Genomic DNA, 26,582 nt, shown 5'->3' on the forward strand with positions numbered 1-26,582 from the left:
GGTACGCTGGCCGCGGTGGCCATTGGAGGGTGAACCAACGGCAAAAGGAAGACCTTTCTCTGTGTGTCTCTCTCTCACTGTCCACTCTGCCTGTCAAAAAAATAAAAAGAAAAGAAAAAAAGAAAGTTAAAAATCTATCTCATCCAAATTCAGTGTGATATTCTGGATTATATCTTGGAATAGAAATAACATACTAGTGGAAAAACAGATGAAATTCCAAGACTGAGTTTATTTAATAAAAATGCACCAGTGTTAATATTTTGATTTTTGACAAATATACCGAGAAGGTATTAACACTGGGGGAAATCGGAAAACAGGTATAAAGGAATTCTGATACTTTTGCAAATTTTCTAGAAATATAAAATTATTCAAAAATAAAGTTATTTTTAAAATGACGTACCTTTTAAGGTAAAGTCCGAAAGAATGAAAAAGGCATGTGAAAATTATAAAAATTCTGGGAGGGAACGGGCATTTGACATAAGTGCTTAAGATGCTGCTTGGGACACCCATATCCTATATCGCAGTGCCTATATCCAGGCTCTGCTCTGGAGTCTAGCATCCTGCTAATGCATACCTTGAGCGGCAGCAGATGATGTCTTAAGTAGTTGGATTCCTGCCATCCACTTAGACCCAGATTGAGTTCCTGGCTCCTGGCTTTGGTCTGGCCAAGCCTTGGCTGTTGCAGGCATTTGGGGAGTAAACCAAAAAGAATGGGAGATCTCTTGTCTCTGTCTTTTTTGCTGTCTCTGCCTAACAAAATGAAAATAAATTTAAAAACTTATTTTTAGTTCTAGGAAAATATACTAAATATGAATATACTATGTCGGTGGAAAACAATTTATTAAACATAATATCAAATCTAAAGCCATAAAGTATAATGTCAACAAATTTAAATTGTCAGAAACAAAATTTAAATGTAATTTATTGATTGAGAAAATACAGTTTATATGAGAAGACTATAAAAGCCATTTGGAAAATAAGACTTTAGAGTTTATCTAAAGCCTTTTTTGACAGTTAATCATGTGCTCACTGTGTCTTTGCAGGAAGTTTATGGTTATAATTTGAGTCGTTGGAAGCTTGCTGTGGTTTCTTTAGGAGTGATTTGCACTGGTGGGTTTCTCCTTCTGCTTCTCTATTGGATGCCCGAGTGGCGGGTGAAAGCAACCTGTATTCGAGCTGCAGTTAAAGACTGTGAAGTGGTGCTGCTGAGGACTACTGTGAGTCCACATGTGTACTTGTCACTGATTGCTGAAGGAGTGATGTCTGTGTGTATGCAGTGTTCAGTACACAGCGCCAGTGCATAATGAAGAATGCTGATTCCAGGATTTCTGAATTGTGTTTGAAGTATTATTACAGGGATTAGGGTTTAAAGAAATCTCCAAGATGAGCTTATCCATCCCCTTTATTTTATAGCTATTGATGCCTTGAAAGATTTGATGTTTGTTACCAAACTGGAGCATTAGCACTGTTTTTCAGCTCTCGTTCACTAGACCAGCTGTCTGCAGTGTGAAGCTGCTGCACCTCAGGCATTAAAAAATAAAACAAAAACCCTAACTGAAGGCATTTTAAAAGAGGTTTTAATACCTAGTGTGAGTATATAAATTAATAAATTAAGAAATCACTCATATTTTATGGAATAGTAATGTTTGTATCAGTGAAGTTTTTGTATCATATTTTAGTTTATGCATCTTCATGCGGTGGTTGAACATGGAATGAGTGAGAAATGATGCTTTCTCAGAGATAAATAATATGTAAAGGATGGAAATTCAGTAAAAAAGTAGGCGGTTGTACAATGTATGTAACTATCTCCCTTTCTCCCTTTCTTTTTCCTAAGGATGAATTCCAAATCTGGTTTTGTGCAAAAATTCGCTTTCTTTCCCTGGAAACACTCCCATTTTCAGGCCCAAAATCGATAGCTAATAAGGTTTCAAATGGCCATGCCGTTCATTTAACTGAGAATCTGGCTGAAGAGAGCAGGCAGGAGATGAATAAACATTCACAGACTCCGTCACAACAGGTATCACGACTTAGTGTCAGGTTTCCTTAAAAGCTGGAATCGCAGTTTGTGTTATCATGTGTGGCCTGTAACTGCGTTTTTGCCGTTATTAGTGCTTGAAATAAATGTCAGCATTTAAAGTACCTATCACTGTTTATAATAACAGATTACAGCACAACAGCTGATGATGCTTTTTGACGTAACATTTATGTATATTCTGCAGATTCGTTATTTCACCCACCATAGTGTAAAATATTTCTGGAATGATGCCATTCACAATTTTGATTTCTTGAAGTAAGTATCTTTCTTGGCTTGGATTATATTATGAATATCCTGATAAAAACGATATCTGTAGAAAAGAATCCATTCTAGTATTACATAAAAGTGAAGACGTTTTGTTGCATAACTTTTATTCATTAACAACTCCCTTGTGTTATTTGAACACTCATTAACCATTTTGAAAAATGGCAAAATTTATGTAATAATTAGAAGCTTGGTATGTTAGTAGCTTTGGGATGAAAGCACACCTACTGGGTCTGACTTTTCATTGTCACCTCACAGTAAATTTTGAGTGTACCTCATAGCCTGTATGTTAACTTAGGATAGTTAGCCCTTGGTGTGCTTGCAGAGTCTTGTAGTTGTACTTGAGGAATGAGGTAACAGACAGAAACTTAATTTTAATGTGTGGACAAAGAATGGGACATGGTCAAATGTGTCAAGACTTTGAGTCGGAGAAATTGGAGTAATTCTGTAATTCATTTTTTATGGAGAGTTCTAGTTAAATTAATTAAGTTCCTATTTTTTTATTGTCTGTATTCGAGTGCTTATTATAAACATATATCCTTGCTTCAGAGTGCCAAAGGAATTCTTGACTTGAGCAGTAAAAACAAGAATCATGTTAACATTAAATACTCATGCGTGGATTTTTCCTTAGATGAACTAAAGAATTGGAGTACTCTGGAAGGGTCCAGGGCATTTCCTCATGACTTGTTCTAAAGGACATTTCTGATTGAGAACCATTGCCTTGAACAAAGCTACCAGCGAGCTGCCATTTTGTTAAAATAGAAAAGAACATTTTAACTTAGTGCTGGTCCCTGCTATCTTCTGGAGATGTCGTCAACCTCAGTGGGAAGAAATGTCAAACGTATTTGCTGTGTGGCCTTTGCCAGCCATAGGAACATATAAACATCCCAGTGATGGTAGTGCATTATGGAGCTTAGATTTCCTATCTGAAAAAAGTGGGAAAATATTGGAATTATGTATAAGATTCTCTTTGCTTTAGACCGCAGGGGTAAGGAACCTTTTTACTGCCAAGGGTCATTTGGATATTTGTATCAACATTCATGGGCCATACAAAATTATCAACTTAAAACTTAGTTGCTATAGATGTATTGAGTTTCAAGTCCCGCCTGCGGTTACCTTGGTAGGACCAGACGAAATGATTTCTCAGGCTCGTGGACCAGACGTTCCCCACCCTTGCTTTAGAGTTTATGGCTGATACTTCAGTTAGAAAAAGCACAGTTGAGACATTTTTCTGGAAAACTAAATATGTTGGTTCAGGATCAGTTAGTGTTTACAGATTTGGTATACTGTCTGTGATTCATAAATCCTGTACTGTACTGTACTGTACTAGTCTAGGGGTGAGTTAGCTTAGGGAAGGCTTTAGGCTGGTGCATTTGTGGAGATGGAGGAAAACGAGTAAGATTTTTTAGTTTGAAGATATAGACAAAAGTACATTTTTCATCTTTAGTTTGGAATTGTATAGTTGGTTCTGCTATACTTTAACTTCTGTTAGCTATTACAGTTTGGCACAGTCTTAAGCTATAGTGATATTATTATAGAAATTCAAGTATTTAGAGTCATCTTGTCATGTGGTAAATACATTGGATAACTTAAAAGTTGTCATATTTGAGACCTTTCATTGTTTATATTTGGAATTTGAGATTTTTAAATTTTCATTTGTTATCTAAATTTTTGTTAAGAGATCCTGAAAATTTGTAAGGAAGTCACACTTTTAAAACCTGGAATTTAGAAAAAAAAATGAGGCGTTAAGAAATTTGGATATTTTAAACTTTGTTTAAAGTAAAAACTTTGGATTTATTTAGGGGACTGGATGAAGGTGTTTCTTGTACGTCAATTTATGAAAAGCATAGTGCAGGACTGACAAAGGGGATGCATGCCTACAGGTAATTTTTATCCAACTACAGTCAGATCTATTCTGAAAATCCCTGAATTCAGTAGTATATATGTAGTCTACCCGTTAACACATAGTTGTACATATTAAGAGATATTTAAGTATATTAGATATAGTAGTTGAACACATTTGATATTTGAATAAGACTGTCTCAGTGTAGGAATCATAAAAATGTTAAAACTGATATTTTAAAGTTGCTATTCCTGAAGTTATACCATATGCCATTAATTCCAAGGTACATGTTTTCTTACATTTCAACATCTATGAAATTGGGCTGTATCATATAGTTTGTAGTGTCATCCTTTACTTGACAGATTTTGTATTTTTCTTGATTATATGTGAAGTAATGGTACATCTTAACAATTGATAACATTTAGATTTTCTGAAATGTATTATTGGGAATTGTAAGCATGAACTCATTCGCCACAATGGAAATTTGTCAACTGGTAGATAAAATCCTTTTCACAAAGTTATTCTTTATTAAAGCATAAAAATAGGCCAGTGTATTGCTTATTTTAAAAACAAATGGCCATTTTCAAATTAGAAATTTTCTTCTATAGCATGTTCTTTCAAAAGGTTATAGCATAAAACAGGTTTACTCGTTCAAGACTTAACACTTCATAAAATGAAAGAATTACTGTATCCTATAGAAAAGTACTTTTATGACATAAGGAATTAAGTGGAAGGATTTAAGCAACTTCTTGAGTGTTTTTCTAAAATTCTTATGTACAATGTTTTGATTATACATTTGATTACATTTGATTAGTATCATCTTACTAGAAAAATTATACAGGGCTCCTCAGATTTAGTCTGTTGTGAAAATTAATTGTAATTCAAAATTGTGAAGACCTCTTCTGATAAGGGGAGAAGAGAGCCTTTGACTCACATGGTCAGTACAGACTGGTGGAAAGATAGTTATTACATGTGAGGATGTGAGACAGAACAATACACCACAGTGTAATTGCTCGTTTCTGACTCCTTTGATTTAAATGCTGTAGGTAGACTATTTAAATTGTAGAAGACAAGTTTTTAGAAATACTAACTGAAAAACATGCTCTAGTTTGAACCTTACCTAATGTGAAGCTTTTCCTAAATTAAACTAATACAGAAAAATATTATACCATTATTTTATTTTCCTGTTACAGAAAATTGCTTTATGGAGTAAATGAAATTACTGTGAAAGTGCCTTCTGTTTTTAAGCTTCTAATAAAAGAGGTGAGGCTATCGTATATAACTCAGTGTTTGTGATTGAGAGTTGTCAGTTGGGAAGCAGTCATTTTAAGTAATAAGATACTCCTGGTTTTTGTTTCCTAGCTTGTCTGGCTTGTTTCACTTGAAAGAAGAGGTAAAGGTAGAGAAAGAATTTTGGGCATAGATTATCTTCTGATTTTTGTCTAAATATACTCTTATCTGTTGATTTTTTTAATTCAAAAAGTTGTACATCTGAATCTTCTCCTATCTCAACAGAGAAAGAAAGATATCTCTTCTATCCATGGTTCACTCTGTAAATGGCTGCAACAGCCAGGTCTGGGCCAGGCAGGAGCCAGGAGCCAGGAGCTCCATCCTGGTCTCCCGTATGGATGGCAGACACCACTATCTTGTGCCTTCCCAGGTGCATTATGGGGAAGCTGGCTCACAAGCAGAGTAGCTGGGACTGGGACTATAACTAGCACTCCAGTCTGGGATGTCGGCACTGCAGTGAGCGGCTGAATCTGCTGTGCCATAACACTGGCTCCTGAATTTTTCCCTATCTTACAAATGCGTATACCTGTCCTTTTTTTTTTTCTTTTTAAATGATTTATCATGTTTTATTTGACACACAGAGTTTGTGGGTCATCTTTGAAATCTAGGCATTGTACCAAAAGTTTAGAATACAAAACATGAGATTTATTGACCTAAAGGAGTTTGCACTGTAGGCTGAGAAGAAATATTAGTAGTTACACCATAGCGACTGTTCAGTTGTAAAAAGTGTACACAGTGTTGTGAGTGTAAAGGATTATGGGCTTGTAAAGGAGGGGAATAAGTGACTTTGCGTAGCAGACGTAAGCTCACCAATCTGCATTCAAGTTTTTGGCTAAAGATCAGTTGTAAATGAGATTGTTTCCAATCTGTTCCTGAGAGTAGCCACGTAATGTTGCTTAGAAACATAGCATAGTAAAATGATTAGAAATGGGAGAGCCTGATTTGTAATGTGGTCCCATTAGTAACTAGCTTTGATCTTTAAAAAACCTTTCTTTTTGCTACCCATTTATCTATTAAAACTGGAATAAGTCCTTTAGCAGTACATCATTTTTTTTTTTTTTCAAGATTTATTTTTATTATTTGAAAGGCAGAGTTAGAGAAGGAGAGAGATCCTCCATCTACTGGTTCACTCCCCAAATGGCTGCAACAGCTGGGGCTGGGCAAGGCTGGAGCCAGGAGCCAGGAGCTTCTTTGAATTCTCCCACGTGGGTGCAGGGGCCCAAGCACTTGGGCCAATCATCTGCTGCTTTTCCCAGGCCATTAGCAGGGAGCTGGATTGGAAGTGGAGCAGCCAGGATTCGAACTGGCATCTATATAGGATGCCAACATCACTGATGGAGGCTTAACCTACTGTGCCACAATGCCAGCCCCTGTCCTTTGGTTTTGAGGTATAATGGGACCAAATATTTAAAGTGTTTTGAGGGCCGGCACCACGGCTCAACAGGCTAATCCTCCGCCTGCGGCGCCGGCACACTGGGTTCTAGTCCTGGTTGGGGTGCCGGATTCTGTCCCGGTTGCCCCTCTTCCAGGCCAGCTCTCTGCTGTGGCCAGGGAGTGCAGTGGAGGATGGCCCAAGTGCTTGGGCCTTGCACCCGCATGGGAGATAGGAGAAGCACCTGGCTCCTGGCTTTGGATCAGCGTGGTGCGGCGGCCATTGGAGGGTGAACCAACGGCCAAGGAAGACCTTTCTCTCTCTAACTGTCCACTCTGCCTGTCAAAAAATAAATAAATAAATAAATAAAGTATTTTGAGAAGTATAGAAGCCATCAGTTTTATGACATTAAGGTTGTTAATTAAATCGAAAAAATACCATGAAATTTGTGAAAACAAAGTCCATCAGGACTCTTACACTTTTCTTCATTCATGTTTAATTATTTCCTTACAGAAAGCAAAGTAGTCTAACCCATTATCTAGTCTGTGTCTTCTCTCTGACACCAGTAAACTTTAACATACAAGTAAATTTGTGTTTTAAGTTCATAATAAATATTTGTTCCATTTGATTTAAGAGTTTTTTTTTATTAGTCCACAACACAGGAATTATTGGAGGTAAATCTACTTTATTACTAAAGAATGCAGAACAGCTAAATTCATGCACAGTGATATATGCGTACTTACAGACACCTTAGCTTTTCCTGCTGAATCTGTACTTGTGTTAGGTTTGAATCTAAATGGGTATAAATAATTTAAGCTTATGTAAGCTAAATAGTTTAATGGTAAACCAGAATAAGCTAATAATCTACTCTGTTCTTCAGGGTAGTACATGCTATCCTTGGGTAATAGGAAACTTACCTTCTAAGTTACTTGGAAACTTATCTTAAAACTTATCTTAGAAACTCAGTTACTAAGAAACGTACCTTGTGGGTTACTTCTCATATGAAAGATGCATGGTCATAACTGTTTGATTCAATTTGATTTAAAAAATTTTGTTTTTTAGGTTCTTAACCCATTTTACATTTTCCAACTATTCAGTGTTATACTGTGGAGCACTGATGAATACTATTACTATGCTCTAGCCATTGTGATTATGTCCATAGTCTCAATTGTAAGCTCACTATATTCCATTAGAAAGGTAAGTCCAAATTTATTACAGGTTTCATAGCTTGTGTTTTGTAATAACATAAGGTGTTTAGAATAATGCTTGGTAGGATGTAAGTAGTCCACGGAGTTATTATTTGGATGCGTGAGCATAGACTCCCACTGTCTTTTCCTGTTGGGGTTGGGGATGGCAGGTGGGGTTTAGACCGCCTCACTATGTAGAGGCCACACAGGTGTGCAGTTGCTTGCCACACACTGCATACTGCATGTCTCCATGATCTCTGAATCTCTAGCTCTTAAATGTTTTATAAAGGCAGAGTAGTAACCTTGTATTAACTTACCCAATTTTCACCATCTAAAAAGTACTTGCTTTTTCACTGTCTTGAGGAGCGGTTTCACCGGCTAGTTTTCAATTTCTGTTTCCTCTTTCAGCAATATGTGATGTTGCACGACATGGTGGCAGCTCATAGTACTGTGAGAGTTTCGGTTTGTAGAGTAAATGAAGGTAAGTACTTGGGGTGACTGTTGGAAAAATAAACCAACAAAGGTACCTATTAGGCACTCAAGTGTGAAGTAACCCAGGATGTTATACACTCATATTTTTGAGAACTAAAAATACATGCTTGGATTCCTGAGTTTTTATCAGATTCTTTCAAATATATAAAGTTGTGTTTTTCTACAGGTATGCTAGGCTCTCGTGACTCAGTCTTGTTGCAAGGACAGGTGAGACAATAACAGGGTGGCAGATGACATGATAAGGAAAGATCAGATGTCTTACATATTAGAACTCATTCACTGTAGGGCTGACTTCTGTTTTGTTGTCAAAAATCTCTTTTTTAAAATGCAGAGAGAGAGATCTTTGATTCACTGGTTCACTCCCTAAATGGCTGCAACAGTCAAGTGTAGGTCAGGCTGAAGCAAGGAACCAGGAATTTCATCCACATCTCCCACTTGGGTGGCAGGGACCCAAGTACTTGGGCCATTTTCTGTTGCCTTCCCAGGTGCATTTGTAGGAAGCTGGATCAGTAGTGGAGTAGGTGGGACTTGAAGTAGCACTCTAGTAAGGGGTGTGCTTGTCCCAAGTGGCAGCTTAGCCTGCTGTACCACTGTGCTAACCCCCCAGGGGTGGCTTATTTGATGACTTTATTTTTCTTTCTTTTTTTTTTTTTTTTCAGATTTATTTATCTATTTGAAAGGCAGAGTTATAGAGAGGGCAATCAGTCATCCATCTGCTGGTTCATCTTCTTCCATCTGCTTCCCCAGATGGCTTCAGTGGCCAGGATGGGCCAGGCCACAGCCAGGAGCCTGGAACTCCATCTGGGTCTCTCACTTGGGTGACAGTGGCCCAAGTTCTTAGGCTATCTGCCACTTTCCTGAACACATTAGCAGAGAGCTAGATCGGAAGTGGAGCAGCCAGTTCTTGAACCATCGCTCATTATGGGATGCTGGCATCACAGGCAGTGGCTTAGCCCACAGTGGTACTGCACTGTCTCCAGATAAATTTTTTTTTTAAGATTTATTTATTTATTTGAAAGAGTTACACAGAGAGAGAGAGAGAGGTCTTCCATCTGGTGGTTCACTTCCCAATTGGCTGTAACGGCTGGAGCTGCGCCAATCCGAAGCCAGGAGCTTCTTCTGGGCCTCCTACATGGATGCCGGGGCCCAAGGACTTGGGCCATCTTCTACTGCTTTCCCAGGCCATAGCAGAGAGATGGCTTGGAAGAGGAGCAGCCGGGACTAGAACTGGCTCCCATATGGGATCCCAGCGCTTCAGGCCAGGGCATTAACCCACTGTGCCACAGCCCCTCCAGATAATTTTTTTTTTTAAAAAGTATTTATTTATTTGAAAGAGTTAGAGCTCCTATCCGCTGGTTCACTCCCCAAATGGCCACAACAGCTGGGGCCAAGACCAGCCTGAAGCCAGGAGCTTCCACCAGGTCTCACACAAAATCCTCTGCTGTTTTTCCCAGGCCATTAGTAGCAAGTTGGATTAGAAGTGGAGCAACTGGGACATGAACCGGTGCCTATATGGGATGCCAGCATTGCAGGCGGTGGCTCTACCCTCTACACCACAATACCGGCCCCTTGAAATATTTTTAAGTGGGGACTGTTTGAATTAGCCAGATAAAAGATAGGTGAGGGTAAGCCGGCGCCGCGGCTCACTAGGCTAATCCTCCGCCTAGCGGCGCCGGCACACCGGGTTCTAGTCCCGGTCGGGGCGCCGGATTCTGTCCCGGTTGCCCCTCTTCCAGGCCAGCCCTCTGCTGTGGCCAGGGAGTGCAGTGGAGGATGGCCCAAGTGCTTGGGCCCTGCACCCCATGGGAGACCAGGAAAAGCACCTGGCTCCTGGCTCCTGCCATCGGATCAGCGCGGTGCGCCGGCCGCAGCGCGCCGGCCGCGGCGGCCATTGGAGGGTGAACCAATGGCAAAGGAAGACCTTTCTCTCTGTCTCTCTCACTGTCCACTCTGCCTGTCAAAAATAAAAAAAATAAAAAAAAAATAAAAAAAAAGATAGGTGAGGGTAAGCATTTGGAACGGTGGTTAAAACAATACTTACACGACACACAGATCTCATATCAGAATGCCTGTGTTCCATTCCCATCTCTTTATCTAGTTCCAGCATCTTGCTAACGTGTACCTTGGGATGCTACAGGTGATGGTTCAAGTAGGTGTGTCTCTGCCACCTATGTAAGAGGTCTGGATTGAGTTCCTGGTTCCTGGCTTTAGTGTGGCCCAACCCTAAATGTAACTTTTTAAGGAATGCTGGGGAAGTTGGGCTGAATCCAAAAGACAGTGGGATGCCTTGAAAGATTTTAAACAGGGAAGTTGTATGTATGATAATGTTTACTTTTTAGAAAAAAAAAATCATCCTAGTTTCCATGTTCAGACTGATTTAGGGGAGAGTTGTGGAGATGAAGAGAGATGAGGTGGGTTTGAAAGATACTTAACTGTGGGTAATGAACAGGTTTTGGTAATAACTAACTTGCTTTGGATGGATCATTTGCTCTATTTTTATTCCAAGTTAGAGAACGTTCTTTTTATATTATTTTCTTTTCTTTAATTTTAGAAATAGAAGAGATCTTTTCCACAGACCTTGTGCCAGGAGATGTCATGATCATTCCGTTGAATGGGACAGTCATGCCTTGTGATGCAGTACTCATCAGTGGTACTTGCATTGTAAATGAGAGCATGTTAACAGGTAAATGAAGCTGAATGAATAATGTTGTGCAAGTTTTTTACTGTGATGTTAGGATTAAGTAGGATTAGAAAATCATGAATATGATGAAGACTAAAAGTTTTTTTTTTTATTTTGAGTAAATCAAATTATGCTTTATATTTAGCTATGGTACTAAATCACCATGCTATTGCTGGATGCATCTCTTGGCCTGCCTCTGGCCACTCCTTTGACACAAAGACATGGTTTATAGTTAAAAAAAAAAAAAAAAAAAAAAAAAAAGTGTGTGTGGGGGAATCTTTTGCCTGTAGAGGCTATAACTTTTTTGCTAACTTATTTGTGTAAAAGGCAGGATTTATAGATTTTAGATTTCAAAGATATTCCCTTTGGAAATTCACAATCTGATTGGAGAGTTTTATCTCTCCTCTCTTTTTAAAGATTTATTTATTTGTCCGAAAGGCAGAGTTGGAGAGGCAGAGAGAGAGAGAGAGTTCTCCCATCTGCTCATTCACTCCCCAAATAGCCGCAATGGCCAGAGCTTGGCCGATCCAAAGCCAGGAGCCTGGAGCTTTTTCCAGGTCTCCCATGTAGTGCAGGGGCCAAAGTGTTCAGGACATCGTCTACTGCTTTCTCAGATCATACCAGAGAGCTGGATCGGAAGTGGAGCAGCAGGGACACAAGCCATCGCCCATGTGGGATGCTGGCACTGCAGGCTGTGGCTTTACCTGCTACACAATGGTGGCGTTGGCCCCTTTATCTCTTCTTAAATTGTGTGAAGTGTTACCACGGTCAGTCTGGCAAGAAACAGATTCCTACATAATACATTTTGAAACTGTTAAGAGTCTTATCTTAAATTACATGCTATTCCTGTACACTTGCCTCTCAAGCAATAAATATTAAATGCTACAGAGAATTTTAAATTTTTTAAAGGTTTTATTTATTTACTTAAAAGAGTTACAGAGAGGCAGGGGGGAGGGGAGAGGAGTCTCACATTGCTGGTTCACTCCCCAGATGGCTGCAACAGCCGGAACTGAGCTGATCTGAAGCCAGGAGCCAGGAGCTTCTTTCCTGTCTCCTATGAGGATATAGGGGCCCAAGGAGATGGGCCATTTTCCACTGCTTTCCCAGGCCATGGCAGAGAACTGGATCGGAAGTGGAGCAGCCAGGACTCTGCAAGTGGCGGCTTTACCTGCTACGCCATAGCACCGGCCCCAATTTTAAATCTTTTTAAAAAGATTTTTTTGAGAGAGACACATACACACAATAAATCTTCCATCTACTGGTTCACCAGAAAATGACCCCATGACTGAGTCTGGACCAGGCTGAAGTAAGGCCCAGAACACCAACCAGGACTCCCTGTGAGTGGCAGGCCCCCAAGTATGTTGGCTGTCATTTACTGCTTCCACAGGTGCATTAGCAGGAAGCTGGATTGGAAGTGGAGTAGCTGGGATTTGAACTGGCAGTTTGATCTGGGATGGATGCCTGTCCTAAGTGGCTTTCTTACTTAATCCATTGTGCCACAGTGCCCACCTCGAATATTAAACTTTAAAAAGCATTTTGCTGCTTATGATTGAGAGAAATCCCACACTACTCTTCTTCCTTGCCTGAATACCTTTTATCTTCCATGAGAGAGGATGCAAACGTTTACATGGTGTGTGTGTATGTGCGTGTGTGTGTATGTGTATGTGTGTAAGTGTACGTCTTCACATTTCTTCTGTGTTTGATTAACTTTTCCATTCTACTTACTGGGGATTAGAGACCAAGTACTGGAGATAGGGCAACTATCTGTCCTTCTTTGACAACATAATCATTTTGAAATAGTTTAAGCAAGTATTAAATCTTTGAGTCATAAACTGCATTTTGGAATTACTGTGGGAGATACCATGTGCAATGTTAGGTGACGAAATTGGCAGACACAAAGCTAACTGATTAAGTTATGTAAATCCTTTCTAGAGCTCTTTATAAGTATAGTAAACCGCATGGTACCGTTTGGGGTATTTAACAGTGAAGATACTTGGGGAGTGGTGTTTGACATTGATTGTGCTTTCTTACTTTGGTTTATGAATGGATTTTCCCTTCCTTTTCAGGAGAAAGTGTTCCAGTGACAAAGACTAATTTGCCAAATCCGTCAGTGGACATTAAAGGGATGGCAGATGAATTCTATAGCCCAGAAACACACAAACGACACACTTTGTTTTGTGGGACCACGGTTATTCAGACTCGCTTCTATACTGGAGAACTTGTCAAAGCCATAGTAGTTAGAACAGGTAGAAAATATGTAATCTTTCCTTACATGTTTTTGCATATTGATACCTACTGATTATTTAATAAAAGAATGTTGTGTGAGAGGTAGTTTTCATTTCCTTGTAAAAATATAACACCTTTTGTGCTCTAATTTTTTGAAAGGATTTAGTACTTCCAAAGGACAGCTTGTCCGTTCCATATTGTATCCCAAACCAACTGATTTCAAACTCTACAGAGATGCGTACTTGTTTCTTCTGTGTCTTGTGGCAGTGGCCGGCATTGGATTCATCTATACCATTATCAATAGCATTTTAAATGAGGTATGTATCCAGGATTCCCAGTACATTTTGATTCTTAATTATTTATCACATGTGGCTTTTAAGAATTTGCAATGTGGCTAGTGAGACTGGGGAGCTAGATTGGCTAAGCTAATTTAATTAATTTAACTTTTAAAAAGCCCTATGAAACTAGTAGCTATGGTATTAGAAAGCCATTGGTAAAGAGCATTCCAGGGGCCAGCATTGTGGTACACAGTGGGTAAACCCACTGCCTGTGATGCTGGCATTGCATATGGCGGTTGGTTCATGTCCCAGCTGCTCTACTTCTGATGTAAATCCCTGCTAATGGCCTGGGAAACGAAGTGGAAGATGGTCCAAATGTTTGGGTCCCTACCACTCACATGGGGAACCCAGATGACGCTCCTGGCTCAAGTCTAGCCCAGCTGTGCAGCCATTTGTGGAGTAAACCAGCAGATGGAAAATCTCCATCTCTCTATAATTCCGATTTGAAAATAAATTTATTTTTTTTTTGAAAGAAGAACCTTGCATTACAATGGACAGTTCTGGGATGATTTCGTTTAGTTGGTCTTTTTTTTTTTTTTAAGATTTATTAATTTATTTGTAAGGCAGAGTTACAGAAAGGGAGAGAGAGAGAGAGAGGTAACTTCTATCCTCTGGTTCACTCCTGAGATGGCTGTAATGGCCAGAACTGAGCTGATCCGAAGCCAGGAGCTTTTTCCTGTCTCCCACATGGGTGCAGGGGCCCAAGCACTTGGGCCATCTTCTACTGCTTTCCCAGGCCATAGCAGAGAGCTGGATCAGAAGTGGAGCAGCTGGGACTTGAACTGGTACCCATATGGGATGACAGCACTGCAGGCGGTGGCTTTACCTGCTACACCACAGCACTGGCCCCAAGTTGGTCTTTTACTTTCTTTTTTGTGACTTCCATGAAAAAAAAAAGGAAAAAGTCACACAAATTCACCAAAAGCTTTATTCCCTCTTTTATCTCTGGGATGAATATAGAGCATTAAATTTTTTTTTTTTTTAAGATTTATTTATTTATTTGAAAGTCAGAGTTACAGAGAGAGGAGAGGCAGAGAGAGAGAGGTCTTCCATCACTCCCCAGTTGGCCGCAATGGCCGGAGATATGCCGATCCAAAGCCAGGAGCCATGAGCTTCGTCTGGCTCTCCCACAAGGGTGCAAGGGCCCAAGGACTTAGGCCATCTTCCACTGCCTTCCCAGGCCATAGTAGAGAGCTGGATTGGAAGTGGAGCAGCCAGGTCTCAAACTGGCGCCCATATGGGATGCCGGCACTTCAGGCCAGGGCGTTCACCCACTGCACCACAGCACTGGCCCCTAAAATGGTTTTTGATTACTTAATTTAAAAAGTGCCTCTAAAAGACCTTGGTAACTTTTCTCTGTGCCCTGTAGACTGTCACAGTGTGGTGCTTTAAAGATGAGCTGGTTTTTGACAGTGCTTGTAGAACCCGATTAACTGTGTCATGTGTGAAGGATGTAGGGCTTTTGAAATGAGAAAAGTTCCTTTTTACAGTCGCTGTTACTCTGTGATTCACTGGCAATTCATTGAACTAATTTGCAGAATCTCTGAAGGGGAAACCTATTATGGATGGACAATAGATGTGTATGCCTATACACTGATACTTGAACTTGAAAATTTTATTGAAGAAAATATTCAAGTTAATAATCATAATATTGTGGGTTTGACATTTATTTTTGTGTTAATTTTAGGTAGAAGTTGGGGTAATAATTATTGAGTCTCTTGATATCATTACAATCACTGTGCCGCCTGCACTTCCTGCTGCAATGACTGCTGGTATTGTGTATGCTCAGAGAAGGCTGAAAAAAATTGGTATTTTCTGTATCAGCCCCCAAAGGATAAATATCTGTGGACAGCTGAATCTTGTTTGCTTTGACAAGGTTGGTTCCTTTTCACCATCATTCTCAAAAGTTACCTTGTATCTTGAAAATACTTAGCATGTTTTCCATTTTCTTTGTCAAATAATTTGTGTATTTTAATGTTCCTCCAATGTTTCCACTTCTCCTGTTTTTATGTGTCATTTTTATATATTATTTCCTCAATTCCTAATATTTTGGAATACACATAATCTACAGTTGACCAGTTCATATCCAGAATTATACCTTACAGTAGTAGTAAGGATTATGTGATCTGGCCTGTTTCTAGGTAATTCTTATATAACAGAATAGGCTCCATATATGAACACTTTGATTTTATTGTGTGTGTTTGTGTTTGCTCATTGATGTTAAGTATAGTTTAAAAATTATCGACGTCACTGATTTTATGGTTTTACTTGACAAATTATGTACTTGTATGAAGTATATCTTCTTAAAAAGGTTGTTTCCTGAGCAAAAATGAGTTTTTTCTGAGAGTTTTAGTTTCAGAATTAAACCTTGACCCATTAAAACATACACAAAATAGAGAAAAGATTAAAGTATACTACATACTCATTTAGTCATTACCTTCCTTGAAGTTATCAACATTTTGTTGGTCTTTTATGGCCCTGTTTTGAGAAGTACAGCATAAAATGTTATTTTATGTTTAACTATGTCAGCCTTTAGAAGGTAAGGTGTTTTAAAGAGGGGGGTTCAGAAAGTTCATGAAAAATTCATTTAATTATATTTTCCTGTGAACTTTATGAGACCCCCTTATACATATGTAATACTACCATGAAACTTACCAAAATTAGCTTATATCCAGCTTATATTTAGATTTTCCTGCTTGTCTCAAATGTCTCAAACGTTTACAGTTTATTTTTCCACAGAATCCAGATAGGGATTACATTGGTGACAATCTGTAACACTTGGTTTTCCTTCACCCTCTTCCCCAGTCATATTGTTGAAGAAACCAGGTCATTTGCTGTTTTTTTTTTTTTTATTTATTTTTTTTAATTTTTTTGACAGGCAGAGTGGACAGTGAGAGAGACAGAGAGAAAGGTCTTCCTTTGCCGTTGGTTCACCCTCCAATGGCCGCCACGGCCGGCGCGCTGCGGCCGGTGCACCGCGCCTATCTGATGGCAGGAGCCAGGTACTTCTCCTGGTCTCCCATGGGGTGCAGGGCCCAAGCACTTGGGCCATCCTCCACTGCACTCCCTGGCCACAGCAGAGAGCTGGCCTGGAAGAGGGGCAACCGGGACAGAATCCGGCGCCCCGACTGGGACTAGAACCCGGTGTGCCAGCGCCGCAAGGCGGAGGATTAGCCTAGTGAGCCGCGGCGCCGGCCCATTTGCTGTTTTCCTTCTGATGTCATTTAACTTGTTCCTGCTGGCTCCTTATACTTTTTTTTTTTTTTAAGAAAACTTTTATTTAATAAATACAAATTTCAAAAGTACAACTTTTGGATTATGGCGGTTTTGCCTCCCATAACCACCTTCCCCCCCACAAACCATCCCATCTCCTACTCCCTCTCCCATCCCATTCTTCATTAAGATTCATTTTTAATTTATATACAGAAGATCAGTTTAATAAATACTGAGTAAAGATTTCAGCAGTTTGCATCCACAGACACACAAAGTATAAAGTAGTATTTGAAGACTAGTTTTATTGTTAATTCTCATAGTACAACACATTAAGGACAGAGATCCTACATGGGGAGTAGGTGCACAGAGACTCCCATTGTTGATTTAACAACTGACACTCTTATTTGTGGCGTCAGTAATCACCTGAGGGTCTTGTCATGAGCTGCCAAGGCTATGGAAGCCCCCTGAGTTCACCGACTCTGATAATATATATAGACAAGGCCATGGTCAAAGTAGAAGTTCTCTCCTCCCTTCAGAGAAAGGTACCTCCTTCTTTGATGGCCTGTTCTTCCTGCTGTGATCTCACTCACGGAGATCTTTCATATAGGCTATATAGGCTTTTTTTTTTTTGCCACAGTGTCTAGGCTTTCCATGCCTGAAATGCTATCATGGGTTTTTTTGGCTCCTTATACTTTACAACCTCCCTTCTTTATAGACTGGTAGATTGATTGGTATATCTCTATTTTTCCTTAACTCTTATATCCATTGTATGCATGTAGTGTAGTTTTAATGATTTTTGTTTGGTTTTAGGCATAATCTCTATTCTGTATGTATGCTTTTTTTTTAGACGGGAACTCTTACTGAAGATGGTTTAGATCTTTGGGGGATTCAGCGAGTGGAAAATGCACGGTAATTATGTACTATGTGATAGTTTTTTTTTTTTTGTTTTGTTTTTGTTTGTTTTTTTGTTTTTTAAGATTATTTAGTTTAATTTTACTGAAAGGCAGAGAGAGAAGGACATCTTCTGTCTGCTGGTTCAAATGCCTGCAAAAACTGGGACTGGGACTGGGCCAGGCAGAAGCCAGGAGCTTGGAATTCCATCAGGTCTCCCTCATGGGCAGGAGGGGCCCAAGCACCTGAGCCATTCTGTGTTGCCTCCCATCATGGGCATTGGCAGGAAGCTGGAAGGGGGGTAGCTGGGAATCAAACTGGCACTCTTAATATGTAATATTGCATGTGGGCAGCCCTAGTATTGACTTAAGGTACTATACCAATGCCTGCCCAGTTACTTGATTTTTTTTTTTTTTTTTTTTTTTTTTTTTTTGACAGGCAGAGTTAGTGAGAGAGACAGAGAGAAAGGTCTTCCTTTGCCATTGGTTCACCCCCTAAATGGCTGCTACAGCTGGCGCGCTGCGCCGATCCAAAGCCAGGAGCCAGGTGCTTCCCCTGGTCTCCCATGCGGGTGCAGGGCCCAAGCACTTGGGCCATCCTCCACTGCACTCCTGGGCCACAGCAGAGAGCTGGCCTGGAAGAGGGGCAACCGGGACTAGAACCTGGGGTGCCGGCACCGCAGATGGAGGATTAGCCTAGTGAGCTGTGGCGCCGGCCAGGTTACTTGATTTTTAATAAATATTTTACATATGCAAAATTCAAGCACATAGAAATTAATATAACAATTGTGCAACTATTACCAAGATTAAACAGTTGACATTTTGCCGTGTTCATATTTGTTTCAGATGTCTTTTAAAAAATTAAAATATTATAGAAATTGCTACTTCCCTCTCCCTACAACCAGTCTAAGTTGTTTTGTTTTTTAGTATTTTTTCATTATTTATATATAATTTTTTAAGATTTATTTATTTATTTGAGAGGCGGAGTTACAGACAGAAGGAGAGACAGAGAAAGAGGTCTTCCATCCACTGGTTCACTCCCCAAATGGCCGCAATGGCCGGAGCAGGACCCATCTGGAGCCAGAAGCTTCTTTTAAGTCTCCCACGTGGGTGCAGGGGCCCAAGGACTTGGCCATCTTCCACTGCTTTCCCAGGCCATAGCAGAGAGCTGGTTTGGAAGTAGGGCAGCCGGAATTTGAACCGGCGCCCATATGGGATGCCGATACAACAGGCTAAGGCTTTAACAAGCTGTGGTGCAGGCTGGCCCCATCCTTGGATCTATTTCTTGGCCAGTCTTCCTCACTTCATAAAATAGTATACTAAGCAGAGAGTGGATCAGAAGAGCACACAGAACATGAATTGGCACCCATACAGGATGCCTGAGTTTCAGGCTTTACCTGCTATGCCACAGGGCCGGCACCCTGCATATATAATTTATAAAAAAGAAATATGAGGGTACCTCAAAAAGCTTGTGGAAAATGAAATTAAAAGATAAGATAAATTCTGGTGCAAAATTTGAACTCCATGCATAGTTTATTATTAGAGACTCATTTTATTTATTTGAAAAGCATACTGACAGAGAGGTAGGGAGGGAGAGGGAGAGTATACAGTATCTTCCATTTGCTCTTTCACTCCCCAGATTTCTACAACAGTTGGTCTCACATATGGGTAATAGGAGTCCAAGAACTTGGGCCATTATCTGCTGTCTTCCCAAGTGTGTTAGGAGGAAGCTGTATCAAAAGCCGAGTTGCCAGGACTAGGACCAGTCCTCAGATATGAGATACCAACATAGCAAGTGGAAACTTGAACTGCTGTGCACAGTGCTGGCCCCACATGTTTGTCACATGATACACGTTTTCTATAAACTGTTCGAAGACTCCTTCATGTATGAATAATAACCCACACATCTGTGCTGTCTTCTCTGTAACACTGCTTTCAGGATTTATCTGTGTTGATAATGTACAGATTGATTTATTAATTGTGACTGTCTTGTAGTATTTCATTATATGATTAAAACATAATAGGTGTCCTCTAAGGGACAGTTTTGTTTTTTTCTACTTTTGCCCCTGAACTTTCACAAATAATGCTGCAGTTAAAATTCTTAGACACACCTCTTTATGAGCATGTGGTTGAATCTTGGTAAGGTAGATCCTTGTGAGTGGTACAAGTACATACAAAACTTCAGCTTAGCAAGGTTTTGTTTCATTGCTCTCTAAGTGATGGTGTTTGCTTTCTTTCTCAGGATGGTAGCATTTCATTGTGGAGAAGTTGACTGAAGATTAATTCACTTCACATCCTTGTCAGACTTAGTATTGTCAGTCCTGCAGTTTATGCCAAGTGAATAGGTCTCAAATGATATTTCATTGTGGCTTTATTGACATCCTCCTCACTTATTTTATTTTATTATATTATTTTTAAAGATTTATTTATTTGAAAGAGTTACACAGAGAGGAGGAGAAGCAGAGAGAGAGAGAGGTCTTCCATCTGTGGGTTCATCCCCAGTTGGCTGCAATGGCCAGAGCTGCACCAATCTGGAGCCAGGAGCTTCTTCCTGGTCTCCCACATGGGTGCAGGGGCCCAAGGACTTGGGCCATCTTCTACTGCTTTCCCAGGCCACAGCAGAGAGCTGGATTGGAAGTGGAGCAGCCAGGTCTTGAACCGGTGCCCATATGGGATGCTAGCACTGCAGGCGGCAGCCTTACCCACTGCACCAAAGTGCCAGCCCCTTATTTATTTTTTTAAGATTTATTTATTCATTTGAGAGGAAGAGTTACAGACAGAGGGAAGGAGAAACAGAGAGAGAGGTCTTCCGACCACTGGTTCAGTCTCCAGTTTGTGGCAGGTGCAGGGGCCAAAGCACCTGGGCCATCCTCCACTGCTTTCCCAGGCCATCAGCAGGGAGTTGAATTGGAAGTGGAGCAGCTGGAACTCAAACCGGCAACCATATGGGATGCCGGTGTCGCAGGTTAATGCTTAACTTACTGTGCCACAGAGCCAGCCCTGTATCACTTCTTTCTGTGTTTTTGTGTGTGTGGGGGGGGTCATTCAGCATCCTTTTGGGTATTTTGTTGTATCTGGATTTTTCTATTGTGTTATTAATTTTTAGCTTATCCTTTTTTACTACTACTTTGTGTTTTCTGGTAGTAGTTTTTTTTTCAGTACTATGTATTGCAGATATATTCTAGTCTCAGGCTTGTTTTTACTTTTTGTTATCTTTTGGAATTTAGAAGCTTCACTGCTATAGTTCTGTTTATGTTATTTATTTATTTTTTTTTTATTTTTTATTTTTTGACAGGCAGAGTGGACAGTGAGAGAGAGAGTCACACAGAGAAAGGTCTTCCTTTGCCGTTGGTTCACCCTCCAGTGGCCGCTGCAGCTGGCGTGCTGCAGCCGGTGCACCGCGCTGATCCGATGGCAGGAGCCAGGTGCTTCTCCTGGTCTCCCATGGGGTGCAGGGCCCAAGCACTTGGGCCATCCTCCACTGCCTTCCCTGGCCACAGCAGAGACCTGGCCTGGAAGAGGGGCAACCGGGACAGAATCCGGCACCCCGACCGGGACTAGAACCCGGTATGCCGGCTCCGCAAGGCGGAGGATTAGCCTAGTGAGCCGCGGCGCCGGCCTTATGTTATTCTTTCCTCTTCTTTGGAAGACTTTTAGATATTGGGTTTGAGAGATTGTTCTTTGGTTAACATGGTTTCAAGAATTGTTGTGTCTTTTTGCTAAATAGTACGTCACGTTAATCTCAGTACTGCATGCTGTCTTACATTCTTAGCTGCATACTGGCCTTCTTTTCCCTAGTGTTTGCCTTGTGTATCTTTTTTACCTATTTACTTTTTTTTTTTTTTTTTTTTTTTTTTAATTGAAAGGCAGTGTTGGAGGGAGAGAGACAGAGAGACAGAGAGATCTTCCATCTGCTGGTTCACTTCCCCGGTTAGCTACAAAGGCCGGTACTGGGCCAAGCTGAAGCCAGGAGATTCATCTGGGTCTCCCACACGGATGGCAGGGGCCCATTCAACCAGGCCATCTCTGCTGCTTTTCCCAGTCCATTAGCAGGGAGCTGGATCGAAAGTTTAACAGCCAGTGTACATATGGGATGCTATTAGCACAGGCAATAATATCTCTACCTGCTATGCACAGTGCTGGCACCTACTTAATTACTTTTTAAGTTTTTGTGCCATTGTGTTCCCTTTTATTCAGATATATGAAATTACTTGTCATCCCTCACTCTAATTTATATACACACTTTTCTTTCTCTTTTTATTTTATTTATTTGAAAGAGTTAGGGAGAGAGATTTTCCACCCACTGAATCACTCCCCAAATGTCCACAGTGGCCCAGACTGTGCCAGACTGAAGCCAGGATCCTGGTATCCCACATGGGTAGCAGGATCTCAAGGACTTGGTCCATCTCCTGCATTAGCAGGGAGTTGGATCAGAAGTGGAACAGCCAGGACTTGAACCAGTGCTCACATGGGATGCTGGCATGCAGGTGGTGGCTTAACCTGCTAGGCCACAGTGCTGGCCCCTCAACTGCCTTAATGTGTATTCTTGCATAGATTTGCCTGTGTTTATACATAGTGTGTCCCCCCCCCCCGCCCCCCCGGACAGGCAGAGTTAGAGAGTTATACAGTGAGAGAGAGAGAGACAGAGAGTTGTTGTTTGTTTGTTTGTTTTTAAGATTTATTTATTTGGAAGTCAGAGTTTTACAGAAAAAGGAGAGGCAGAGAGAGAAGTCTTCCAACCGCTGGTTCACTGTCCAGATGGCCGCAATGCCCAGAGCCGCACTGATCTGAAGCCAGGAGCTTCCTCCGGGTCTCCCACAGTGTGAAGGGACTCAGGACTTGGGCCATCTTCTACTGCTTTGCCAGGCCACAGAAGAGAGCTGGATCAGAAGTGGAGCAGCCAGGACTCAAACTGACACCCATATGGGCTGCTGGCACTGCAGGCGGTGGCTTTACCTGCTACGCCTCAGTGCCAGCTCCACCATTTCTTGTAGTAGCCCATTGCTCTGAATTAAATTGCTGCCTTCTATTTTTTTTTTTAATTTTTAATTTTTTTATTTTTATTATTTTTTTGACAGGCAGAGTGGACAGTGAGAGAGAGAGTCACACAGAGAAAGGTCTTCCTTTGCCGTTGGTTCACCCTCCAATGGCTGCTGTGGCCGGCGCGCTGCGGCCAACGCACTGCGCTGATCCGATGGCAGGAGCCAGGTGCTTCTCCTGGTCTCCCATGGGGTGCAGGGCCCAAGCACTTGAGCCATCCTCCACTGCCTTCCCTGGCCACAGCAGAGAGCTGGCCTGGAAGAGGGGCAACTGGGACAGAATCCGGCGCCCTGACCAGGACTAGAACCCGGTGTGCCGGCGCCGCAAGGCGGAGGATCGGCGCCGCAAGGCGGAGGATTAGCCTAGTGAGCCGCAGCGCCGGCCAGTTGCCTTCTTCTGTAACTGTATTCATTAGTTTTGTTTCACTGTCACTCTTGAATAACATTGAACTGATTTGTAGGCTGATGATTGTGATCTCCCAGCATTTTGATTGTTTCGTTATTACTACCATGTTCTCTTCCTTGCTTTGCTGATCTGTTTTCTTGCTGGTTGCTCTAAAAATGCTTCTTTATCCTTGATTTATGCATTTCAACTTGGTCTTTTTATTTATGTGTGTGTGAGATTCATTTTTCTTGATTCCTAGGATTTATGTTTTCATAAATTCTGTGAAAATTTCAACCTCTCTATTCCATTACGGTCTTTCCCTCATGTTGTTTTCTCTTCATCTAGGAATCCAAACTATATGTTGGGCATGAAAATTCATTTGGTTGTTTCCAGTTCTGACCCCTTTCTCCTATTTTGTTCTTTTTCTATGTCTGCTTTCTAAAATGCCCCTTTGCTTTCTTTCAGATTGCTCTTCTGTTATCAGATTTATTGGATTCTATTTCTGTCTTCATTATGTTTGTTGATTCTCATGGTACATTGTTTCCTAGTATGTCTTTAAGTTACCCATAACAGAATTTTTCTGTGAGATTGTATTTTGGTTATGCTGTGGGAGGTTCTCTGTGGAGAACTTTTGAATTTACTCACTACTAGTCCCTGTGGTGCTATGGTGCCAGACAAAGTTTAAAATTTCTCATGTAGTTTTGGGATTTCTGGACCAATAGTATACATTCAGACCCAGAACCTTTCCTTAATAGGATCATAGTTCAAAGGTTTGGCCTTAAAACCATACTTCCTGTGTTTCAGGCCTTTATCTGTATTTCTGTGTTGTAATCTTGGATGAGTTACTTAACCATTTGCTTCAGTTTGGTTAACTATAATGGGGGTAATAAAACACCTTCCCATGATGGTAGGAGAAATATAATCTCCAATATACATGGAGCCAGGAGCATAATAAATATGATATAGATGCTAGCTAGTTTTCTGAACTTGGCGTTTATTTATTCGAGAGAGAGAGAGATCGATCGATCTAGCTACCATCTGTTAATTTGCTTCCCAAATGCCCACAATAGCCAGAGCTGAGCCAGGCTGAAGCCAGAATCTGTGAGCTATATCTGGGTCTCCTGTGTGGAACTCAAGTACTTGGGATGTCATCTGCTCCCTTCCAGACATTAGTGGGCAACTGGATTGGAAGTGAGGAGTAGGCAAGACTCAAACTTGCACACTGATTTGGTGCATGGGCATCCCAAACAGCAGTTCAGAGGCCACTATTGTGGCAAAGCTGATTGATTATGCTGCTGTTCATGACAACTGTATCCCGTGTCAGTGTGGGTTCAAGTCCCAGCTGCTCCATTCTGAGCTAGGTCCCTGCTAATGCACCTGGGAAAGCAGTGGGAGATGGCCCAAGTGCTTGGGCCCCTGCTATTCATGTGGGAGACCTGGATGGAATTCTACATTCCTCACTTTGGCCTTACCCAGCCCTGGCCTTTGTGGCCATTTGAGAAGTGAACCAGCAGATGGAAGATTGATCTCTCTCTCACTTGCCTTCTCTGACTCTCCCTTTCGTACTGTAACTCAACTAAATCTTAAAAATAAAAAATCCCTGCTCCAAGCTTGCTTCTTATGCCTTTGGGTTTATGGGTAAAGTTTTCCTAGTTTACTCATTCCAAGGGTGTGTAGCTCTTCACAAGCAGTTGCCTTCTTGGGGGAGGGTGATTCTGTCAATGCTGATTCTCTCCACATGTGGGGCCAGGACTTTATCCCATGTTACTGTGTGAGTATCGAAACTCAAGTCCCTAGGGGGCTGAGATGACCACTGCCTTCCTCTCCCCCGGCAGCCACACAGCAGCTCAAGTTCAGACCCCTCTCTTCTTTGTTTTTCCTGTATTCCTGGCACTTGAAAATTTCTCTCCATTACAAGCTTAGTTTTGAATTTTAAAAAATTATTTTTAAGTACAAAACCTGAAAAGGCCCCTTTAGAATACTGTCATGTGTCTTGGAATTTATGCATCTAATTCACAGGATTTTCTTTTTAGATTTCTTTTACCAGAAGAAAATGTTTGCAACGAGATGTTGGTAAAATCTCAGTTTGTGGCTTGTATGGCTACGTGTCATTCACTTACAAAAATTGAAGGAGTGCTTTCTGGAGATCCACTTGATTTGAAAATGTTTGAAGCCATTGGATGGGTGAGTTCAAGTTTTTTATTATTATTATTTGACAGGTAGAATTACAGACAGAGAGAGAGAGACGAGAAAGGTCTTCCTTCCATTGGTTCACTCCCCAAATGGCCACTATGGCTGGCACTGCGCTGATCCGAAGTCAGGAGCCAGGTTCTTCTTCCTGGTCTCCCATGCGGGTGCAGGGGCCCAAGCACTTCGGCCATCCTCCACTGCCTTCCTGGGCCACAGCAGAGAGCTGGACTGGAAGTGGAGCAGCCGGGATGCCTGTGCCACAGGAGGAGGATCAACCAAGTGAGCCACGGCGCTGGCCCCTGAGTTCAAGATTTTAAAGTAAAGTGACTTTAGGAGAGCATAATGGAAAATTGCCTTGTTGAAAGTTTATTTCTGCTAGTTGTTTGTGATGACAATCTTATCTGTGCCATAAGTAAAACTATACAACTATATAGTTTCTAAAAATTTATCACTGGAGAAATATTTATAATTGTGTAAAAAATACCTGTGTTAGTTTGACTAATTTAAACACCCTTAAGAGCAGTTGACCAGCTCCATTCCCTGTTTTATGATTATAAGATTAAACCAGCTATTAGTTCCTTAGCAATAGGCTAGAAACCAGTGAGATGGATCTTTTTTTCTTTTAAAGATTTATTTATTTGAAAATCAGAGTTACACACAGTGAGAAGGAGAGGTAGAGAGAGGGAGGGAGGGAGAGAGGGAGGATGGGAGGATGAAGAGAGAAAGAAAGAGTCAGTCTTGCATCCATTGGTTCACTCCCCAGTGACCACAATGGCCAGGGATGAGCTGATCAGGAGCCAGGAGCCTACTTCAGGTCTCCCATGTGGGTGCAAGGACCCAAGGAATTGGGCTATCCTCCACTCTTTCCCACGCCATAGCAGAGAGCCAGATAGGAAGTGGAGCAGCCGAGTCTCAAACGAGCGCCCATATGTGATTCCAGGACTGCAGTCAATGGCTTAACCTGCTATGCCACAGCGCCGGCCCCCTGAGATGTATCTTAAGTAACACAATTTGTTGGCCACAGGCCATAAGTGTAAAGTAGTCATATGTCCTCAATATTCTTTTGTACCCATCTTACACTTGCTCTATATGCAAACATACAAACTTCTGGTTGTTTATGTACAATTTCCTTCCATTT

General features: G+C 41.2%; 1 protein-coding gene across 10 annotated transcripts in view; it reads left to right on the top strand.

Annotated features, from left to right (window-relative positions):
- Nucleotides 1-26,582, top strand: part of ATP13A3 (ATPase 13A3) — a 103,515-nt gene that overhangs the window by 34,668 nt on the left and 42,265 nt on the right. For 8 of the 10 annotated variants that reach the window (XM_089330825.1, XM_089330826.1, XM_008266683.4 and 5 more), the window contains 13 exons: nt 1,044-1,217; nt 1,835-2,017; nt 2,220-2,290; nt 4,102-4,182; nt 5,336-5,405; nt 7,867-8,001; nt 8,400-8,472; nt 11,035-11,166; nt 13,230-13,409; nt 13,549-13,706; nt 15,415-15,603; nt 17,788-17,849; nt 25,288-25,438. In XM_089330825.1, the coding sequence (XP_089186951.1) occupies nt 1,044-1,217; nt 1,835-2,017; nt 2,220-2,290; nt 4,102-4,182; nt 5,336-5,405; nt 7,867-8,001; nt 8,400-8,472; nt 11,035-11,166; nt 13,230-13,409; nt 13,549-13,706; nt 15,415-15,603; nt 17,788-17,849; nt 25,288-25,438 (1,659 nt within the window). The remainder of the gene's footprint in view (nt 1-1,043; nt 1,218-1,834; nt 2,018-2,219; nt 2,291-4,101; nt 4,183-5,335; nt 5,406-7,866; nt 8,002-8,399; nt 8,473-11,034; nt 11,167-13,229; nt 13,410-13,548; nt 13,707-15,414; nt 15,604-17,787; nt 17,850-25,287; nt 25,439-26,582) is intronic. The other 2 variants (XM_008266688.5, XM_089330827.1) reach the window with 1 other exon arrangement.

This window comes from Oryctolagus cuniculus, chromosome 4 (assembly GCF_051225735.1).
Source record: "Oryctolagus cuniculus isolate XC-2025 breed Fujian yellow rabbit chromosome 4, ASM5122573v1, whole genome shotgun sequence".
Lineage (NCBI taxonomy): Eukaryota > Metazoa > Chordata > Mammalia > Lagomorpha > Leporidae > Oryctolagus > Oryctolagus cuniculus.